At 40.4% G+C, this 22,649-nt stretch overlaps 1 protein-coding gene across 2 annotated transcripts in view; it reads right to left on the reverse strand.

Annotated features, from left to right (window-relative positions):
- Positions 1 to 1,870: 1,870 nt before the first annotated feature.
- The window catches only part of TOX (thymocyte selection associated high mobility group box), a 274,588-nt gene continuing 253,809 nt past the window's right edge, over positions 1,871 to 22,649 (reverse strand). For both annotated transcript variants that reach the window (XM_075063026.1, XM_075063025.1), the window contains 3 exons: positions 19,128 to 19,514; positions 4,371 to 4,522; positions 1,871 to 2,877 (listed from right to left, as the gene is read on the reverse strand). In XM_075063026.1, coding sequence (XP_074919127.1) covers positions 2,841 to 2,877; positions 4,371 to 4,522; positions 19,128 to 19,514 — 576 coding nt within the window. In that variant the 3' untranslated portion in view covers positions 1,871 to 2,840. The remainder of the gene's footprint in view (positions 2,878 to 4,370; positions 4,523 to 19,127; positions 19,515 to 22,649) is intronic.

The raw sequence follows: 22,649 nt of genomic DNA on the forward strand, positions 1-22,649 counted from the left end.
TATATGTTCAGTCCCAGGTCTTCTCCAGCTGGGACGAACGTATAGTTCTCCAAAGAGAACAATCTAGGCCAGAACTTTTAAAGACGTCCACTTGAAGGCTTGTGGGGCATGGCTGCTATAATAGGTATGTGAACTCACTACTACCTGGTACTGAAAAAAGGCACTCTCAGCTGCCTGCCAGCATTTAAACCGAGAAGTGACATCTGGTCAAAATGACCCTGGAGCAGTGGAGGACACACAAGGACAGGTTGACTTGCATGTGAAACAATGCAGAATGGGAGAGTAGTTGGAGTCAGAGGCAGAATAGTTAGGAATGCGTCCACATGAACCTTAAAATGAACACACTCATGACACAATAGGTTCACTCCTGTTCCTAGGATGATTACTTATTGCAACCTAAGAGGCCAAATAAATTGGTTTAAAAACAGGCTGCATGTGGACTCAAGGCATTTCAAGGTGAACGTCATGTAGACAAGATAAACACTGCTGCTCTTTGGAAGGCCAGGCCCTACCACTGTTTCAGGCACAGAATTCCCACTGAAGTCAATGTGAATTAGTAATACTCATGAAGTTAAACATGGGCTTAACTGCTTTGCTGGATTCGGGCCAGAGTGCTCAGCATGTTGTAGGTTCAAGCTCTTAAAGACTAAGACCAAGTAGCAGTGATTTCATACAGAATAAGTATTTTATTCATGATGTATTTTTATTTACATTAATTTTTGCTTGTATTCTGAATTCTGCTTGGATATTGTAATTAATAACTTTTATACCTTTTCTGCACAGCTGCTCTAAAAAGATTAAGGTAACAAGAAAAAATCTGCCTGTCAAAGTTATAGCTGACTTTTCCCATCCCAATAATTATCTTCTCATTTTAGAACTGATGAGAGTGAAAAATGTAGTTTATTATAATATAATAAATAGAAGACATTGGGTAATTAGCAGTGCTGATATATTTCTAAAGTACTAAACAGACAAACAGTAAACTGTGAACTTAATCACGAGTTCTTACACAGTTTCAAAACAGGAAAATTAGAGCTCTCAGCTACAGTCATTTGAGTAATCACATCTGATCTGCATTATTTATTAGTTATTACATGCTCAAGTGATTCAGGTTGTACATTGCCTAAAATCATTCCAAAACAAGCATACTGTACCTTTTGTTTTTAAAAAATGTTGACTGGATTACACAATATATATTAAATCAGAATTGTTATTTTTATTTCACATAGGAAATACAAATCAGTGGTATTCATCATCAATTGGACAGGCATCCCAGTTGACATCCCCCAGTAATATGTTTTCCTAGCTATCCCTGATTTAAAACCTTGAGAATGTTCTATTTTGGCTTCTTTACTCTTTATCCTACTGCCTTGTTACTCACCAAACGTTTTAGTAAGTATTTGTGATACCCTCCTAAAGCTCAGAGCAAAGTCATTTATCTCTTATTACAAGACCTATTGCCTTCGCGATAAAATGGCTGAAGCATGTTTGTTAACTTTTCCAGTTTATTTATTTTTATTTTTATTTCATTTGACTGATTAACCAAAACTGATTGAGCTCCAAGAGGCAGCATTTAACAGACGGCGCCTTTCGGTTTATTTAGCCTGGTTGGTTTATGAGTTCATTTTGGGAAACTCCCTGTACAATGCATTAAAAAGGGAAGTACTTAAAATATCTTTTTTTCCCCCCCATTTTCCACCAGCCAAAGAAATGCAGAAATAAATGTTGGGTACTTTCATCTTCTGCCAGAAAATGCAGGTTTGGCTTGATTCATGTCATTGAAAAACTAAATAAAATATTCACATCAGTTGTGAATAATTTTTTGCCAGCAAAAGTTAACACAAAGAAACCTCTTTAAAATGCTAACAAATTTACTTACGAACACCTATATTTATTATTTCATAAATAGGCGCAACAGTTCCATTAAAAAAAGATTAAATACAGACACAGTATGAAGAAACAATAATACATAGCCATATGTAAAGGTTATAATTTAGCTGTCTCCAATCTGTTTCTGCATCTAATAAAATATCAGGTAAGCACTTGGCAGTTTTATACATAAAAGGACTTAAATGATGTTTACTAACCATTACACGTAAAGTGATTTTTTTAAAAAAAGCATTTTTAGGCAGTATAAAATAAATGTGTTTGTGCTCTTTCCCAAGACAAGTTTTTTTTCACCTTTTTATCTATTTAATGAGACAAAGCCAATATTTTTAATTAACATCATTTGGGAACACTATTTTTTCCAAATACTTTGAAAATATAGAACTATTAGTCAGTTGTTTAAAAATGAAGTAAAAATATGAATGTTTGCCAATTTAACCCCTATTGTGAGCCAGTTTCAATTACAATTAGCTACAAAAACATTCACATTTTTATACTCTAGGAGAGTGTAACATAGATGCTATTTACAAACTTGCTATGACTGCTACATCAAGCCATTTAAAAAGTCTTTAGTAGTTTCATATAAACACCCATTATGAAAACCAATGGAAAATCCAGGACTTTTATCTACAGTTGCTAAGGCAGTTACTAGCGCAGCACTTCACAGCAAAAACCAACATAAAATCTGAGTAGTCCAATTTTCCGTCAGGAAAGAAGAAAAGCAATGTCCGTTAAAGGATCTCTGAGAAAAAAAATAAAATAAAATAAAAAAAGAAAGAAAGAAGCAAGACTATTTTTTTCCAGAGTGGGTGACCCACAAGCTCAAATAGTCCTAAGTGCTTAGCAACTTGTATTTTCTAATAAAATGCAGAACTGCCTTGACTGCATAAAGCAATCCGTGATGAAAAGACTTCCCTGCAATCTTCAACAGAAAGGAGAGGTTTTCCAGATTTTCAGGTAAGGTACAGTGCTTTGTCCCTCTGCATGCCCCTGTTCAAAAAGAAATAGAGCAAACACTTTTTAAATCTGTCAAATTTTTATTAGTCCTACCATCTAACAAGAAAGAAACTTGTCATATTTCGGGTGTCGCTAGTTCCAGCCTCCCACTGAAGTACTGGTTGCACTGGTCTAACAAAAATAATGAAAACACTAACCATCATTTGTACCTGCAGAGCACGACTGGAGAATCACCGAGTGCACTACCTATGTGACTGAAATAACCTCCCAACACCCAGCGAGGTAGGGAAATGTTTTGATCCCCATTTTTCAGAGAAGGAAACTGAGGTGCAGAAAGATGAAGTGACTTGCTCAAGATGACACAGGAAGGTTGCGGTAGAGGCAAGCACAGAACTATTGTTTCCTGGCTCCCAAGGGAGGCCTTCAGCCAAGGTTCTCTCTGTACATAGATCTCCACCTTCTTGTACAGGGGTGTGTATGATGTGAAAAGGGGCTGTTAGCGGGGAGGCAGGGAGGCATGCCAGAGGCTGGGAAGCGGCAAGCTAGGGATCTGAGTATATTAGGCACAGTAACTACCTGCTGAAGACTGACCAAGAATCCATACAAAAGATAAGATAGCTATTAGTAACATTCCTCCTTGAATTGCCTCTCCCCACCCACATGTCAGGGATTCCTGGAGTAGCCTGAGGACTCTGTCATCATGGCTCTACTGGAGTTGTGCTGCATGGGATCTAGCAGAGGGTCTGAAGGGGCACCATGGTAGAGGTATAGTGCTTCTGTGTGGGTGACACTGTGGGTATGTCTACACAGCAAAGAAAAACCTGTGTCTGACCCGAGCCAGTTGACTTGGGCTGGGAATGTGGGGCTGTTTTGTTGTAGAATTCCAGGTTTGGGCTGGAACACTTCCACCCTGCAGGGTCCTACAGCCTGGACTCCAGCCCGAGCCCAAAAATCTACATAGCAATGAAACAGCCCTGCAGATTGAGCCCAGCAAGCCCCAGTCGGGTGGCTGGAGTTTCTTTGCTGTGAAGACACACCCTGTGTCTCTGTTGAATCCCCTGAAATTCATTATTTTCTGTTCTTATACCAGGCCCATCACTATAATATCTGAGCATCATGTCACTTGTTCCACTGGGGGAAAAATTCCACCCAATGATGGAAGAATTTGTAAGAAAATTCTATGAGGGGAGACTTGTGACATTTCCCTCTTAGCACAGCCCTGATCAAGCAGGAAGGAGTGATCTGTCCCTCCCAATCTTATCCTTTAATGATCAGATTGCAGTTCTCTGGCAAATTAAAGTTTTCCAGAAGTAAAATGCACTTATCTGAGAGCAATCTTTAACTGTACATGTTGAGCACTTGCTTTCATACAGTAATTCAACTACTGAATAAACACAGCACCAATACAAATGCCCTTCTAAAAAAAATCAGTAGAGAAACAGGCAACAGAGCTATTTCCCACCCCCTGCCAGACATTTGTGTCATAAAGGTTGCTCAACACCAGGTGGCATTCAATGGCTGCTTACCCATTACTGCAGTAGTCATTATTCCAGTCCCCAGTCTGTGCTGGAGGATTTCTGCACCCTGAACGAACATACTCCATTGCTTGGGTAACAACTTGTGCAGCTGTAGATGTAGGGTTGATGATATTCTGATAATCAGGCTGAAGAGTAAATCCCTGTAAGAAAAAGGAAGCCAATACAATGTACAATAAACCAAGCAGTAGTTTAAGTGCAAAAAATCTTTAAAAAGTAGCATGTGCAGAACAAAATGTCAGAGTCCTTTCCTTGTATTTATACTCTGAATTGGCAAACTTAAAACAGGCAGAAAATGTGTGTAGGTGTTTTTTATTTTTTAAAAACCTTTCCTTGATTTTGGAAACAAACAAACAAACAAACAAACAAAAAAAATGCACCAAACTGTTAGATAACACACAGTTATAGTATGGAACTAAGAGCCATACTGGGACAGAATCAATTTAAAGCTAAGAGGACAACTCAATGAACTCGGGGGAAAAAAAAGTCTGTTTGCTTCTTAGAGCTTGCATTTTGATTAAACTAAGGATACACTGGTAGTTAATTCCCAGAATATGCAACAGAATCTTTTTGAAGGATGCAGGCAGCAGGTGGCTGAGTGTTTTATTAGACTACACCTATTCACATATTGTTCTCTAAACCCTTTTTTTTCGTTCAGTCACAAAGGGACCATCTGCTTCTTCTTTTATTTGTACTTCTTTCTCAACTAAACAAAAATTCAGCCAAAGCTTTTTAACAGTTGGGGAACTAATGTAGTGAAAGCTGTTTGAAACCAAGGAGAGGAGAAAACAAATGGAGAATGGAAAGAAATGTATATTTTTTAAATGAAATATTTAGTAATTGAAAAGCAATAAAGGTTTTTGGCATATTCTTTCAATATAATAGCGTGTTTAAATGCTGTCTTTCAAAACTAGCAGAGTTGTTAGAATTTCAAGGGCACCAGGTATTGATTTACTATACCAAGTTTATCCTAAATAAACATAAAGAATGTTACTATAAGGTTAGAAATACTTCATAGTTTAGAACATATGAATGCAGTATGAAACCAAGCAGTAGTTGCTGGAAAAAAATGGAGACCAAACTCAGTGCTGGGGCAAGCAGGTATAATTCCTTTTGAAGTCAATAGAAGGTGCACTGCTAAAGCAAAGGCTGAATTTGGTCTGAAATATTTAGTTTGAAAATCTACTCTTTCTGGCCAGAGTTCATATATGGCATGCTTGTGACTAAATGCATGACTTTTCAGTTTTATTTGTTAGTTTAAATGGTTTGTATATGATTGCTTTATATACACTTTGTAGTAGGAAGCTGCTAGGGAGATTTATTTCCTGTTTCTGGTTTAATAACTGAGCCATGTTGTCTTTTTCAAAAAGAAAGAAAGAAAGAAAGACAGAAAGAAAGAAAGAATTTGTAGTTTTTGTTAGGCCCCTCGGAATGAGCCTCCTTTAAAAACAAAATGCCACTTCCCTCTTCTAATCACTCCACTGGTTCCCATTTTTCACTGCATTATATTCAAATTTCTTATTCTTATCTTCAAAGCCTTTTAGAGCCCTGTCCCCCCCCCACACTTATCATGTCCACCAATCACTCTATTAAAAATGCTAGCCTTGATCACCGACTTATCCACTTCTCCTTCTTCAGACCTTTTTCCACACTGCCTCCTCGGCATAGTATGCCCTTCATGAATTGATTCATAAGGTCAGTACCCTTTTCTCTTTCAATTCCTTCCAGAAGACCCACTTCTTCTGTGAGGGATGCCTGCAAGAAACTGGCCAACTAATGGTGGGTAGGTTGAGGGATAATGGGGTATAGCTGATGTGTAACAGATATATGGTTGTGTACAAAAGATATACACATTTTTGTTGTTACTCTCTCACCCTTGCTATGGAAGTTGCTTGTCTTCCTAGACCCTGATCCTGCAAGCCAAACTGTATGGGCCAACCCCCATTGCACTGTGGAGTCTTAGGCTGAAAGTTCTTCAGCTGTATGGACTTTGTCTTCCTGGATGTGAATTGGGTGAACCTAGTTGAGGCACTACTGGAATACAAATAATGCTTCATAAGAACAAACAATAAGTGGGTTACATTCTGTGCTCTTTAATTGAGCAAAACTCCTGTTGACTTTGATCAGAGTTTTGCTTGACTGAAGATCATAGAATTGGGTCCTGTAATATTATTGTCATAATTTGTATATAAAACACTAGTCTTGGGGCCATGTCTAATTCAGTCACAAGAGGAAATTATATAAAAGAGCATATTCTCAGGCATTTAGAATTACCTTCGTACCTTGGTGGTACATCCTCCTTAGTGATCTATTACCAGTCTTTATGAAGTAAACATATACACAGGACCATCCGATAGCGTTGGTAGCTCTAGCCACCTGTTTTAGAGAAGCATGGAGCTGAACAGGCCTAGAGAATCAAATATACTTTCTGTCTAAGACAGATGGTTCCTCAAGATCAGAGGGAGAGAACAACAGTACAACACTATAAACACTTGGGCTAGACTAAGGATGAATAAACATCTTCAGCGTGGAAGGATGTTCTGTAGTGAAGGCACTGGTCTGGTACTGATTGGAGTCCAATTCCAGGCTCTGGCCCAGAGTTCCAGTGTTACCTTGGACAAGTCACTTTGGCTCCAGTTCAGCAAAGTTTGTGCACATGAATAGTCTGACAGAGTTGGTACTATTTGTGCTGAAATGTAAGCATATGCTTAAGTGCTTTGTTGGCTCAGAGCCTTAATCCTGCTACGCCTCAGTTCTCCCATCTGTAAAACGGGTAATTATTCTTCCTTTTTGCAATCTTTGTCTGTCATGTCTATGCTGGGCTTTCCTGAAGTTTTCTACTCTCCTCAAATTAACTCCTCTCGCGTCAGCCTACCTCAGGTGAGAGTGCTCACAACAGACAACTCCAAAGATGCTCAAACAACACTCAAGTTGCACAGAGTGTTTGGATTACAGCACAGTCTCTCCAATGCATTTCTACCCTCAGCATCAGCAGCCCTTGAGCTCTGCCCCACATCCCCTGATGGATCAGCTAGCTCAAGTTTAAGGGCCTATTTAACTGGAGCTAGAGAATTTTACGTATGGACGAGAGCAGGGTTATGGGCTCACTTGAGTTATACCTCAAGCTAACACTGCAGTGAAGACATGCCTTTAAATTGTAAGCTCTTCGGGGGCAGGGACTGTCTCTGACTCTGTATGTACAGCACCTGGCAAAATGGGGCATTGAACTTGGTTAAGGCTTTGTAGGGCTACTATAATACAAATGATAATTTACACTGTTGAGCACATATACACCAAAGCGAAAGATAATTTAAGAATTCCAGAACTACTCAAAATGAAGGGCTAATAAATGATGATCATATCCAAAATGTAAACAATACATATTTCAGCCTTTTCATGTAAAGTAAGAATCTTGCAATATATATCTGCATAACACAGGAAGACAGTCTCATATTAGGCCTGTAGTAAATATTTGTGCTTTATTTATGTAAGTCCTTAACACACGATGAAATAAAAAGTGTTCAGAAAATGAGTGCTTAGAGGTCTAATTAAACAATGCTGAATGTTTTGCATTGTAATGCTCAAGAGAAAATCACCAACTGTTTTGCAACATGCCTAGAATTTTAAATTTCATTTTCCTGTGCCAGATTGAAATAAAAATAGGGGACTTGATAAAGATTAATTTGGTGTCAGAAGGGACATTTGCTCTTTAATTAGATTTCTGTAGCCCTAACTGTTTTGTTGCGCCATGATAGCAAGTCCTAAAAAGCCTGCAGCAGAACTAAACAGTGATCCTCATCTCCACACTTTACTGGGAACTAATTTCATTTCCTGCCTGTCTGGAGAGGTATTTTCAACAGGCATCAATGTTTTTGTCTTCACAACTGATTTATTCATCAATCTCAATGTGATTTTTTTAAACCTTTAAATTACATCCAAATCCTAAAGCATCTGTTTATTACACAAGGAAATTGAAAATCTGTCTGTGTGATATCATACAAAGATTTTTCCTTAAGGTTATAAAGGAAGTTGACAGATATTAATGATTTTTTTTCTCTTGACCTCATTCGAAGACATAGTGTAACAAAAAGGGGAAGAAATCTGGACAAATACAGCAGGCCCACGAGTTTATTTTATAAAATACGTAGTAGGAAAAATGAGACTATTATTTCTGGCAGGCTAGGCAATCACATTGCAGTATACCTTTATTTTCTTTTAAAAACCAACAACCAAAGGTATACGGAAATGAGCTGTTATTTTAAAAAAAACCCAGTGTACACTAATCTTCTGCCTTTTTTCGATATACACTATACGGATTCCTGCATCCATGGGTATTAGACATTAAGAGCCTTGTTGTAGCTGCCCCTGCATGTGTACAAAGGTGGGACAGAGGTAATAAAGAGCCTTCCTCCACTTTGTGCCCCACTGCAGGGCCAGTCACCATCAGTTGGCGGAGGAGGAAAGCAGGTGCTGTGCTGGACTAATTCCAGTAGCAATGCTAGGCTCACCTTCCCAGTGAGGTCAAGGAGTGGCTGGGAGACAACGAGACCATGTCCCCATCCTTCTCCACACAAGCTGACAGAGTTCAGCAAGTTTGAGAGTGGGGAGTTAACAGGAGGGAGCACCAATGTCTGTAGAGGGAGGAAGGAGGTGAATACCCTTTCAAATGACAAATGGGCTCCTACTTCAACATGTGTTTCCTCTGACCCTCAGAGGAATTTTGGTTGATTCTGCCAGAATTCTTCACAATGCTCAAATGAAGCCAATGACTTAAAGCTGATATCTAATCCACAGGACACAAGTAATTTTACTGATTATGGGCCAAATGTTGCCCTCCCTAAATCAGTGAAAAATCCTATTAGCTTCATTGAGAGTTTTATCTGTGTATAAAGACTGCCGAATTTGCTCCAGAAGGCCAAATTCTATCCTTAGAACTGACAGTTTCAGAGCAGATGCTGATATTAAGTAATACTGTATGCAAAGGTGTCTTCCACAGGTAAATTACATTTTACCACAAATCACCATGCTCCAATTAATGCAGCTCTGATTCTAGAAACCTCTAGTGCTCTCAGAAAGCGAAAAAACCCATGAGAACTTTAGGAGATAGGATCACACAGAGCCAAAAGATGAAATACTGCATATACTATTCTCCCAAAAAACAATTTAAATCCTGCTTGAGTAAATGCAAATTATAATGGACCCCTCATTCCTTTTTAATGTGCATCTACTAGGAAGATGTGTAGATATAGGTCTGCACCAGTTGTAATAATAATAAAATGATAAAAAGCCGATATGATCATTCATAGGTGCCGAATCCATGGGTGCTCCGTGGCTGGAGCACCCATGGAAAAAAATAGTGGGTGCTCAGCACCCACCAGCAGCCCCATGGATCAGCCCCTCTCCTTCCATGTCTCCTGGCCACCGGCGGGCCTGCCGATTAGTGCCTCCCCCTCCCTCCAAGTGCCTTCTTCTCACTGCAATCAGCTGTTCAGCAGTTTGCAGGAGATGCTGGAGGGGAGGAGGAGGAGCAGGGGCAGGAAGAGGCAGGGGGAGGCGGTGGAACAGATCGAGGCAGGGGTGGGAAAAGGTGGGGCGGGGAGGATGGGGCAGGAAGAGGTGGAGCGTGGTGGAGGTTTTGGGGAAGGGGTGGAACGGGAGTGGGGTCTGGGGCAGAGTGGGGCTCGAGCACCCCCCAGGAACAGGGGAAGTCAGTGCCTCTGTGATCATGATATGACAGTGATAAACCAGCACTGTTTTTGTAAAAGGAAAATCATGCCTCTCTAATCTACTAGAATTCTTTGAGTATGTCAACAGCTGATAAAGGAGAATCTGTTAAATAATGTATTTGTACTTTGAATAAACCTTTGACAAAGTTCCTCACCAGAAAGTATAAGAAAACTCTGGCAAGAAGTAATGGGGTGAGAAGTAAAGCACTGTCAAAGAACAGAAGTTAAGAATAGGAATAAATGGTCAATTTCCATATAGCAAAAGGTTATCAATGGCGCACCTCCAGGATCTGCACTATGATTAGTGTTGTTTAATATATTTATTAATAATCTGGAAAAAAGGAGTGAAGTATGAGGTGGTCTACCGTGCCGATGACAACAATTATTTACGTTAGTCAAGACTAGAGAAGACTGAAGAATTTCTAAGAGATCTATCAGTGTTTGATGTACAAGCAATGTGGTAATAAATTAAATTCTCTTTGACCTATGCAAGTTACAAGACATTAGAAGGGATCATTTGAATTACTTGTACATATTAATGGATTTTAAATTAACTACAACCACTCAGGAAAAAGAGCTGACCATCCGTATGGACAGCTGAATGTAAACACATGTTCACTGTGCAGTGTTGTGGTGAATAAAGAAAAAAAAAAAAGTTAGGATGTATAAAGACTGGGATAGAAAATACTGAAAATATTATAGTCATTCTGTACATCGATGGAATGGTCTCACCTGGACTACTGTGTTCAATTCTAGTCACCCCATCTCAGCTATGATATAGCAGAAATAGAAGGGCTTTGGGGAAGCACAATGAAAATAATCAGGGGCAATAAAACAGCTGTATATGAGGAGAAACTGAAAAGGCTGAGACTGTTTAGTTCAGAGTGGAGATGAATAAGAAGAAGTATAACAATAATGGATGCTATGCAGGAGTTAACTCAGGCAGTCCTGTTCACTTGCTTATAATACTAGAATGAGAGAACCTTCAATGAAACTCAAATACAACAAATTAAAAATTGATAAAAGATTTTGTTTTTTCCAATAGTGTAAAACTAACCTAGGAAACTCTTTTGTACAAGATATCATTGCAACTAAGAGTTTGGAATAAATACATTAATAAAAAGCAGATATTTTGGTATGGATAATGAGAGCACACACAGTTGTATTAGATAAGATAAAAACATTAAGCATATTAAATTTCAGTCTTTCACATCAAAAGCCAACCACTAATTCTAGGGTGTTAGGAAAATACTTCCCTGTCACCATCAGAATTATGACTCCCTCAATGACCTCCAACCTGTAGTAGAGATCCCAATAAGTCAGATATATATCAGAACTTCAGACTCTCCCCATGTATTTGCAGGAGAACCTACAGAAGGGTTTCATCTGCCCATCCACATCTCCAGCAAGTGCCCCAATCTTTTTTGCCAAGAAGATGGATGACCCGTAGTGGCCTTGTATCGATTATGCGGTCTCAACAAAGTGACCATATGAAACTGCTCCCCCTCATAAGCAAACTCAGACTGGATACATGCAGCTCACATTTTCACTAACCTAGACCTGCAGAGGCCTATAACCTGGTGTTTGTGTGCAAGGGAGATGAATGGAATACTGGCTTTCATACTCAATATGGTCATTGTGAATACCTGCTCATGCCCATGCAATGCTCCAGCAACTTTTCAACACTTTATGAATGATATATTTTGGGATGTACTGGACCGATCTGTCATTACTTACTTTGATGATCCTCATTTCTTCTGAGGACCAAGTTCTTCAGGACCAGCAAATGGGCGGCATTCTTGAAAGACTATGCCACAATCACCTATGTATCAAGCTGGAGAAATGTGCATGTGACTGGGACACCCTTGAATTTCTCAGGTATATTATCTCATCCAACAGATTGGCAATGGAATGCCACAAAGTGGCAGCCAGCATGAAATGGGCATCACCAAAGGATGTACACAGAATCCAATACTTCTTGGCTTTTGTTAACTTCTACAACTGATTAAGAGAGCTTTAAACTAGGATTTGGGGGGAGATTGTTGGGAGACGTTCAGGTAATCTCCACACTGGATGTTACCATTGAGAGGGAAGAAAATGAAGTAAGTAAGGATACAGTTGTGGGCAGGAGGAAAGGTAGTGTAGATACCATTCTAATAGATGATACTGGGGGTAGAACGTCTGGGCCTAAACGGGTAAAGAATGTGAGCGAAGCTAAGCAGCAAAAATTAAGATGTTTGTACACCAATGGAAGAAGCCTAGGTAATAAAATAGAGAAACTAGAGTTACTGGTGCAGAATGTAAAACTGGCTATTATAGGGATAACAGAAACATGGTGGAATAGCAGTCATGACTGCAGTATAGGTATTGAAGGGTATGTGCTATTTAGGAAAGACAGAAATAAAGGCAAAGGTGGTGGAGTAGCATTGTATATCAGTGATGAGATCGACTGTAAAGAAATAAGAAAGGATGGAATGGATAAGCCAGAGTCTGTGTGGGCAAAAACCACATTGGGGAAGAAAGCTACTAGAGCCTCCCCTGAGATAGTGCTTGGGGTGTGCTACAGACCGCCGGGATCTGATCTGGATATGGATAGAGACTTCTTTAATGTTTTTAATGAAGTAAACACTAATGGGAATTGTGTAATCATGAGAGACTTTAACTTTCCAGATATAGACTGGAAGACAAGAGCTAGTAATAGTAATAGGGCTCAGATTTTCCTAGATGCGACAGCTGATGGATTCCTTCACCAAGTAGTTGCTGAATCAACAAGAGGGGATGCCATTTTAGATTTGGTTTTGGTGAGTAGTGAGGACCTCATAGAAGAAATGGTTGTGGAGGACAACCTTGGTTTGAGCTATCATGAGTTAATTCAGTTTAAGCTAAATGGAAAGATAAACAAAAATAGATCTGTGACTAGGATTTTTTATTTCAGAAGGGCTAACTTAAAAGAATTAAGGAAATTAAGAGGGAAATGGATTGGACTGAAGGACTTGTGGATCTAAAGGTGGAGGAGGCCTGGCATTACTTCAAGTCAAAGTTGTAGAAACTATCAGAAGCCTGCATCCCAAGAAAGAAGAATTCATAGGCAGGAATTGTAGATCAAGCTGGATGAGCAAGCATCTCAGAGAGGTGATTAAGAAAAAGCAGAAAGCCTACAAGCAGTGGAAGATGGGAGAGATCAGCAAGGAAAGCTACCTTATTGAGGTCAGAACATGTAGGGATAAAGTGAGAAAGGCCAAAAGCCATGTAGAGTTGGACCTTGCAAAGGGAATTAAAACCAATAGTAAAAGCTTCTATAGCCATATAAATAAGAAGAAAACCAAGAAAGAAGAAGTGGGACCGCTAAACACGGAGGATGGAGTGGATGTTAAGGATCATCTAGGCATGGCCCAATATCTAAACAAATACTCTGTCTCAGTCTTTAATGAGGAGCTTAGGGATAATGGCAGGATGACAAATGGGAATGAGGATATGGAGGTAGATATTACCATATCCGAGGTAGAAGCCAAACTTGAACAGCTTAATGGGACTAAATCGGGGGGCCTAGATAATCTTCATCCAAGAATATTAAAGGACATGGAACATGAAATTGCAAGCCCCCTACCAAGAATTTTTTAATGAGTCTATAAACTCAGGGGTTGTAGTATATGACTGGAGAATTGCTAACATAGTTCCTATTTTTAAGAAAGGAAAAAAAGATCATCCAGGCAACTACAGGCCTGTTAGTTTGACATCTGTAGCATGCAAGATCTTGGAAAAATTTTTGAAAGAGAAAGTGGTTAAGGACATTGAGGTCAATGGTAATTGGGACAAAATACAACATGGTTTTACAAAAGGTAGATCATGCCAAACCAACCTGATCTTCTTCTTTGAGAAGGTAACAGACTTTTTAGACAAAGGAAATGCAGTGGATCTAATTTACCTCGATTTCAGTAAGGCATTTGATACAGTTCCACATGGAACTGTGTCATGAATTATTAGTTAAATTGGAAAAGATGGGCATCAATATGAAAATTGAAAGGTGGATAACGAACTGGTTAAAGAGGAGACTACAATGGGTCGTACTGAAAGGCGAACTGTCAGGCTGGAGGGAGGTTACTAGTGGAGTTCCTCAGGGATCGGTTTTGGGACCAATCTCATTTAATCTTTTTATTATTGACCTTGGCACAAAAAGTGGGAATGTGCTAATAAAGTCTGCGGATAACACAAAGCTGGGAGGTATTGCTAATACAGAGAAGGACCGGGATATCATACAGGAATATCTGGATGATCTTGTAAACTAGAGTAATAGTAATAGGATGAAATTCAATAGTGAAAAGTGCAAGGTCATGCATTTAGGGATTAATAACAAGAATTACTGCTATAAGCTGGGGACACGAATCAGTTGGAAGTAACAGAGGAGGAGAAGGACCTCAGAGTATTGGTTGATCACAGGATGACTATGAGCCGCCAATGTGATATGGCCGTGAAAAAAGCTAATTGGTCTTGGGGATGCATCAGTGAGGTCATTTTTCCAGTAGAGATAAAGGAGATTAAGTACCGATCAAGACTGTTGAAACCTTCATCCGGATAGCTGGTGTGCCAGTTCTTGGGTCTCCCATGTTATGAAGGATAAGGATGCATAAACTGGAAAACAGGGTACAACAAGAGAAGGGGCCTAGGGATGAAACCCGAGGAATGGAAAAACTGTTCTTATGTAAAGGAAGGCTTCAAAGAGCTGGCTTGTTTAGCTTAGCCCAAAGAACTAAAATTCCAGGGAAAGGGAAGAAAAGGAATTATTAGCTCCAGTACAATTGCACAGAAGGTTACTGCCATCAGAATTTAAGAAACTTTGAAATTTAGATGAAAGTTTTAACCCATTAGAAGTGAAGTTCTGGAACAGCCTTCCCAAGCGAGTAAGTGGGCCACAAAGACATATCTGGCTTCAAACTAAGCTTGAATAGTTAGGAGGGGATGGATACTGGGGAAAAAATACACTAATTTTGGATTATTGGTCTTTTTTACATTTAGCGATAATATGCCAATGGCTTGTGATGGGATGTTGATGGGGTGGGAATCTGAGTTACTGCAGAGAATTCTTTCCTGGGTATCTGGCTAGTGAGTCTTACCCACATGCTCAGGGTTTAGCTGATCACCATATCTGGGGTCGAGAAGGAATTTTCCTCCAGGGCAGATTGGCTGAGGCCCTGGGTTTTTTTTGCCTTTCTCTGCAGCGTGAGGCATGGGTCACTTGCTGGAAGACTCTCTGCATATTAAAGTCTTTAAACCATAATTTGAGGACTTCAATGGCTCAGACACTGGTATGATACAGGAGTGAGTGGGTGAGATTCTGTGGCCTGCATTGTGCAGGAGTTTGGACTAGACGACATAATGGTCCCTTCTGACCTTAAAGTCTATGATTATATGTTTTATCCCAGGATTCTCTGTGTTGGCTGCTCTTCTCACAGCCCTAATGCGGAAAGGAATTCAATTTGTATGATCCCCAGAAACTCAGGTTGCTTTTGATAATCTGAAGCAGAGATTCATCAACAGTTCCCATCTGGATTCACCCAGACCCTGCCACACTGTTTATGGTGGAGGCAGATGCTTTGAACATTGTGCTAGGGACAGCTGTAGCTCAATCCAATGCTCCCGAAGAGTGGCTTCACCCATGCATATTTTACTCACGAAAACTCACTCCTGTTGAGGGGAAATGTGACACACCGGACAAATAACTGCTGGCCATCAAAATGGATATCAAAGAATGGAGCCACCTTCTGGAGGAGTCTAGATTCCTTGTCCAAGTTCTCATAGATCATAAAAACTTGGAATACCTTAAGATGGCCAGGCACCTGAAAATACCCGCAGGCATGCTGGTCCCTCTTCTTCACACAATTCAGGTTTGTGGTCACCTACCATCCTGGGACACAGAACAGGAAGGCAGAGGCATTGTTGTGGAGGGATGAGAACTTTGATCCTGGAAAAAAAACTAGGTCCACAATTCTCGAGCCCTCAAACTTCATTTCTTCCATCATAGCCTCCAACCTGATAACTTCTATCCATTCTTAGTTGCCCCGTGACCCCTTTGCCATTCAAATCCATCAAGCCTTAGACCAAGAGCAGGACCAGACCTCTGCCGCATTCATGTTCCAGGACAGGATCTGGTATCATGAAAGATGAATTTATGTACCTGAAGGGTCTACTCAGCTTCAAGTCCTACAACTCTGCCATGATGCTCCCGTGGAGCGTCACTCTGGCTGTTCCAAGATGCAAGACCTAGTGTCTGGGAGCTTTTGGTGGTCAGCTGTATGTGTCTTGTTTTGCCTTATGTAGTCTCCTGTGATATTTGCACTCAGACCAAGACACCGGTTCAAGACTGCTGTGTCTCTTCCAAACTTTACCCTCTCTGTTCTGGTTTTGGGCTATCATTTCCATGTACTTTATCGTGGAATTACCACCCTCCCAAGGCCACACTACAATTCTAGGGGTGATCAACCACTTAACCAAGAGAGCACACTTTGTTGAATACAGAGTGCTTCCCTCTGCTCAGGAAACAGCTCACCTGTTTGTGAACAACATCCTTCATCTCCATGGCTTGCCTATGAGTATGGTATCTGTCCAGGGACCACAGTTTACTTCCTGCTTCTGGTGGGAATTCCCATGCCACCTGAGTATAAACATGCCAACCTCTATGGCCTATCACCCAAGCAACAATGGTCAGTCTGAGGAAGACAACTAGATCTTAGAACAGAACCTATGTTGCTTTCTAAACTATCATCACGATGATTGGCTCTCTTTGATCCCTCATGCTGAGTTTATCTAAAAGAATGCCACTAACGCCTCCTTTGCTAATTATGGTCTTCATCCTCACATTCATCTACAGATCCCCTTGAAATTGTCCATGCCAATTGTCACTGAACTCACTAGTAGGTATACCAAGAACTCCAGAAGTAGTTAGAAGTCACCAAGGCAACTTACAAATGGTATGTGAAGTGGTCCCACCAGCCAATACCAGGCTTTGAGGTAGGGGATAAGGTTTGGTTGTCCACCCAGAACGGGCGATCAACTTGCCCCTCTGCAAAGCGGGACCAGCAGTAACTAGGTCCTTTACAGATCACTAAACAGATTAACCTTGTTACATTTAGGATACAGCTAACAGATTTCCTCCAATTCATCCCATCTTCCACATCTTTCTGCAAAAACCCTTAGTCAAGAATCCCTTCCTATTTCATTCTACAAACTACTCCCCTGCCTACAACTGTCCATGTCCAAGAAGAATAAGTTGTTCGGAATTTACTAGACTTTTGCTGGGTCCAAGGAAAACTACAATATCTAATTCAATGATTCCTACTCCAATCACTAGATTAGACCACCTATGTCCCAGGTGCCTGACAATGCATTTGGTATCTTTGATAGACATGTCAGATTTCTTGAATGAGAAATATGGGTAAAAGATTCCCATTCCTATTTCAGGACATCATATTTTACACTGCTTTTTTAATTTTGTGGGGAGTAGGCAAAAAGGGTCACATAATTTTTTATCATATTGTATGTTATGTCAGGAAAGCGAAAGGTACAGTATAACACAGATCTATTTATGGACTTCAGGATGCCTATTTTCTACAGTGTATGTTATGCCCCAGGCTAGAAATGGCACTGCCCACCATATGTAATATGTTGTAGCCAGCAGCTTCTGTTATAAGTGGCAGTTCTTTCAAGCTGTTGAAATATATGCAACATGCTACAAGAAGTGGTAGTCCCACTTTTTTCTTTCCTTCTGGGTAATGTTCAACATGATGCAATGGAAGCTACTGAAGTCACATTTTATTTAATATATTTTGTTATATGTAATTTTTGAATAATGCACCATGGAACAATGTTTAGATTTATGTGATGATGATGATGATCATGGCATGGTGCCAATAACCGGATATGCTATTTAAAACCATCCAACTCCTGCATTGCACCTTCTATTAAGTATAATTGTATTATCCAAGGAATAATCAAGCAAGATTTTCAAACCTGGATTCATAAATTGTGCCCACAAGCTTTGTGCATACAAGGTATTTGAATAAACAAATTGGGTATTTCAGAAACCTGGAAGGGCATAAAAAAAGAGCAGAAAACATTGAGCATGAAACGTAGTAATGGGCCTGCACCTTGCCTAGCCATTTATAATAAGTGGGTGTAAAATACGCAATTCTAACTTGGTAGGATTTTACACTCACTTTACAATGGTGCAAATGATTATACAAGGTGTAATGGAAAATTAGGCCCAATTACATCTAAATCTTGCAATCTCAAGATACACACCTCCTTACTCCCTTTCCCAAAATCATCAATTCTGGGCTATTTTTTAGAAAATAAAACTTTATTTACTGAGAGCCAGAACCTTTTTAAAATTATTTAGCTCCAGTGAAGTTGCACTGCTTTACATCACTAGAGGATTGGGACCTGAAAGTCCATATCATGAGGTTTCCAGTATGTAGTTGGGCCATACTCAATCAGACTCCCACTAAAATTCAATGGGAATTTGTTAGAGCAGGGACTCAGTATGAAAATGAATAAAACTTCAATATGAACATCAGGAACTGGTCCCTTATTTCCAGTATCTTACTTTACAAACTGTGTCTTTAAATCAACATTTTTGGAATCTTAACATTTCACCTGTTCATTAGGTTATTTTCTACCTCACAGGATGATTTCACTGAGTAACAGTAATATTTTTTGTAAAAGAAACTCCCTTTCCTATGGGAGAGAATTTTAATGTTCAGGAGCCAATCTTCAGGGGCAGTTGGTTAACTTTACTCACATGAGTTGTCCTGGTGCAGCTCATAGGACTAGTCATATGAGTAAAGTTGCTCACGTGCTCACGTAGCTGCAGGACTGGGAGCTGGGACTTCAGCACTAGAATGTTGCAAAATTAAAGATAAACCATGAATCAAAAAAATCCTACATTAACTACTGGAAGACCAGTTTTACTGATTCAGATGAAAATCTGTTCCCCAAACAGATTGAAAGCTCATGATTTAGAACTTACTTGCTGCATTGTAGGTGAATGTAAAGCAGACTGGACCTGCATTGGGAGTTGGTTTCCAATGGACTGCTGCATTGTAATGGGTTGGTGTTGCTGTATGTTGAGATGCTGGTGGAGAGGTGGGCTAATCTGAAGCGGTGGAGGTGGGGACACAGCCATGTTTGCTATGGAAACAGTCACTGGCATTTGGTTGTTGGGCTTGGGTGCAATATTCCTGGGGATATTAGCGTGCATGGCAGTTATGTGCGGATTCATTCCGGATTGTTGGTGATAATGGGAGCTTAGGTACAGTGCGGAATGAGCCTGTGTGGGCCCATGGAACACTGACTGTTTTGAGTTAATCATCTGAGGTGGTTGGGACGCCTTAACATCAACAGGTTCACTGTAGCTCTGTTAAGAAAACAAACAAACAATCTTTAGAGACAGATAACAGCTGTTTTTCTGAGATCTATTTACTGCACAAATGAACCTCTGCATCATTCCATGCCTGACCAGAATACCTTAGTGTTCTACAGTTATACTCTGAACCACAGTGCAGTGGTAATTTCCCATAGTATACCGGAGAATTTTGTTCTGTAACAAATACCCATGTTTCCCCTTTTCTTCTCTGCTCGCTATATGAAGAACTCCTTTATGACAGCACTCATCTCAGCAGCATACATCAGTCATGGAGATGCTATTTAAAATGTTCTTACAGTGGAGACTGGTTATTACTCTTAAATAAATAGAAATAAAGTTAACTCTTACACACCACACAGATTTTTCTTCACTCCCGTAAATACAGCCCCTCTGCTTCCTGGCTTGACATTTTGATATTGCAAAACTTGGAAATGATGTTACTGACATGATAAGCTACTCTGCAAATGAAAACATGGGTCCAAACCTGCAACCCTTACTCACATAAGCAGTCATTACTTCTGTTATTAGTCCCCTTTAATTCAATGAGACCACTCAAGTGAAGAAATATTATTTGTGAGGTAATAAGGCAATAACTGAATAAAGCACTGGACTGGGACTCAGGAGACTTGGTTCTGTTTCCATTCCTGGCTCTGCCAGTGACCTGCTGGGTGACCTTAGGCACTTCTCTGCTCAGTGCCTCAATTTGCACATGTGTAAAATGGGGATAATGATACTGACCTCATTAGTAAAGCACTTTGATATCTACAGATGAAAGCACCAGATAAGAGGCTGGTATTATCATGAAGGGTGGCAGGACTGGGCACTACGGTTGTGTCACTGAATCAAACTAAAATTCCAGTGTTGGCATAGTTTATTTTTAAAATATTCTGTGTTAGGATTACATCCATGTTCACATCAACTGTGTTTTGTAGATTGTGAGTTTGAAAATAGTATAGGCATATTGAATAATTAATTTTTAAGCAGAACCCTCTCAATGACTTCAATGAAGGAGTTCAGCTTAAAAACTGATGGTACCATTTGGCCTATGTTTGACTACATGCAAACAAGAAAATTGTCTCAATTGGCCCTGAATAATACAGCACCAAAATAAATGAACTGAGAAAATAAATAGAGCTTTTCAAAATAATTGCAGAGTTTGTCTTGTTTTCTTGCAGAAATTATGAATATTTTCAATAATAAATAGTTCTAATGTTTATACATTGTTACTCTGAATTTCTACTAAATTTGTTCTGTTCTCCATGCACTCAGTTTCTTAGAACTTCCAACTGAGTTGTAAACTAGATATGTTCAAGTAAATGCCAAAAAGAGTTAAAGATTAACCATCCAGTGCTTATGTGTGAGTACCTGAATAATAATGTAGCAGTTAAGGAAAGGTTGTAGTGTATTTATAACTAGTGAAAGGTGAAACATGCTGGAAAAAATGGTAAATGTCCCTCTGGAAAAAGAAGTCACTGTATCAAAACATAGGCTGGAAGATGCATACATACCATTATCCTACCAATGCCACGTCATGTTTGTTTAGTTTTCAAGTCAAAATAAGTTTCACGTTACTTTCAGCATCAGTTGAGCCTGTGAAAGTCTATTTGTATGCTTTCTGATGTATGTGCCATCACCAATAATCAGCTAATAGGCACATTACAGAAACTGGTTCATTATCTGTGATGATATACAATGAAAAAGATGATAATTTCATTTTCCCAAGTCAAGTTAAAATACTGAAGCAGAAAACGTATTTTCTCCAGTAAATTAAGGAAAATTACATAAAAATGATAAAACGAATGCAAATCTCTGTCTCTCTCCCTGTACAGTATGCACTACACACACCCACATATGCAGATTAAGATACAGACAGATGCACACATACACAAAATGACACATGATACCTGATAGCATATGCAAAATCCATCCCAGTTTTACCAACAGCACATGCATAGCAGGAGGGCAGGATAGTAAAAGCAATGAGGACTGGCTAACAGGCCTGCCAAAGCCTCATAGATCTGTTGACTGAGGTGCCTGGTGAAGATGCTGTGTTCCTCACATACTAGGAGTAATGCTGTATCTTTTTTGAAAAACAATAATGTCCCCTTGGGGTACATATTTTCCAGCCCTCTGTGTTGTCAGGATGTTTCCTTGATAGGGTGACCATATGTCCCATTTTGGCTGGGACAGTCCCTTTTTTAAGCCCTGTCCCTGGCATTGTGACTTTTTTTGGCAAAACTGGGCATTTGCCCTGTTTGCTCTTGCCAAATGAGTTGACAAGAGCAAACAGGACAAATGCCCAGTTTTGCAAAAAAGGTGGGGCATACCTCCCTAGGGACGTATGGAAGAATGTTGAGGAGTGTGAGGGGCAACGTTTTGAGGAGGCAGACAGGAGCCTGGCCAGTCTGTCTCTGCTATGTTCTGCCCCCTAATCAGGGAGCAATGGAGTAACATGTGCTCACTCTGCAGCCCAATTAGAGGGCAGTGCAGTCAGGGCCCTAATTCAAACTCTTCTCTGTTTGGGCCATGGAGCCGCAACTTGTGGGACCCAGACCCTACCAGGCAACCCAGCTGGTAAGTGCCTGACTGGGTTCTGCAGCATCTGCTTGTGCTGGGGCACCAAGTGTGGCATGGTCCCCCACCCCCACCACAGCCTCCCAAGCAGTCCCCACAGCTCCCACCCCGGTCTCATATCCTCCCCACCCATCGTCCTTCAGGGTTGGTCACCAGAGACCTTTCCAGACCTCCTCCCAACTCCTCAGTCTGCCTCTAGTTGCCTGCGTCTGCCACATCCCGGCTGCCATTTAGGGAGGGCGGCGGGGGACATCTGCCCCACCTGAGTTTCGTACTGTTGGCTGGGAGTGACCTCCTCCTGGTCCCCCATTGTTTGCTCCTCTCTCCCCTTCCCTCCCCTCTCCGACCAGGAATCGCCTCCTTCAATAACAAAGTCTGAAATGGCCCTGCATCCTGGCCTTCCCCCACCTCCCCAGGGCTGCTCTCTGGAGTCTCGATCCCACCCACTACCTGGAGCCTCCTTTCTGCCCCTCTGCTATCCCAAATCCCAAAGGGGCATCACACTGCTAACTGGATCATAGTCCAATAGCTTCACCTCCTGGCTCCGAGCCA

This window comes from Chelonoidis abingdonii, chromosome 2 (assembly GCF_003597395.2).
Source record: "Chelonoidis abingdonii isolate Lonesome George chromosome 2, CheloAbing_2.0, whole genome shotgun sequence".
In the NCBI taxonomy this organism is placed as follows: Eukaryota; Metazoa; Chordata; order Testudines; family Testudinidae; genus Chelonoidis; species Chelonoidis abingdonii.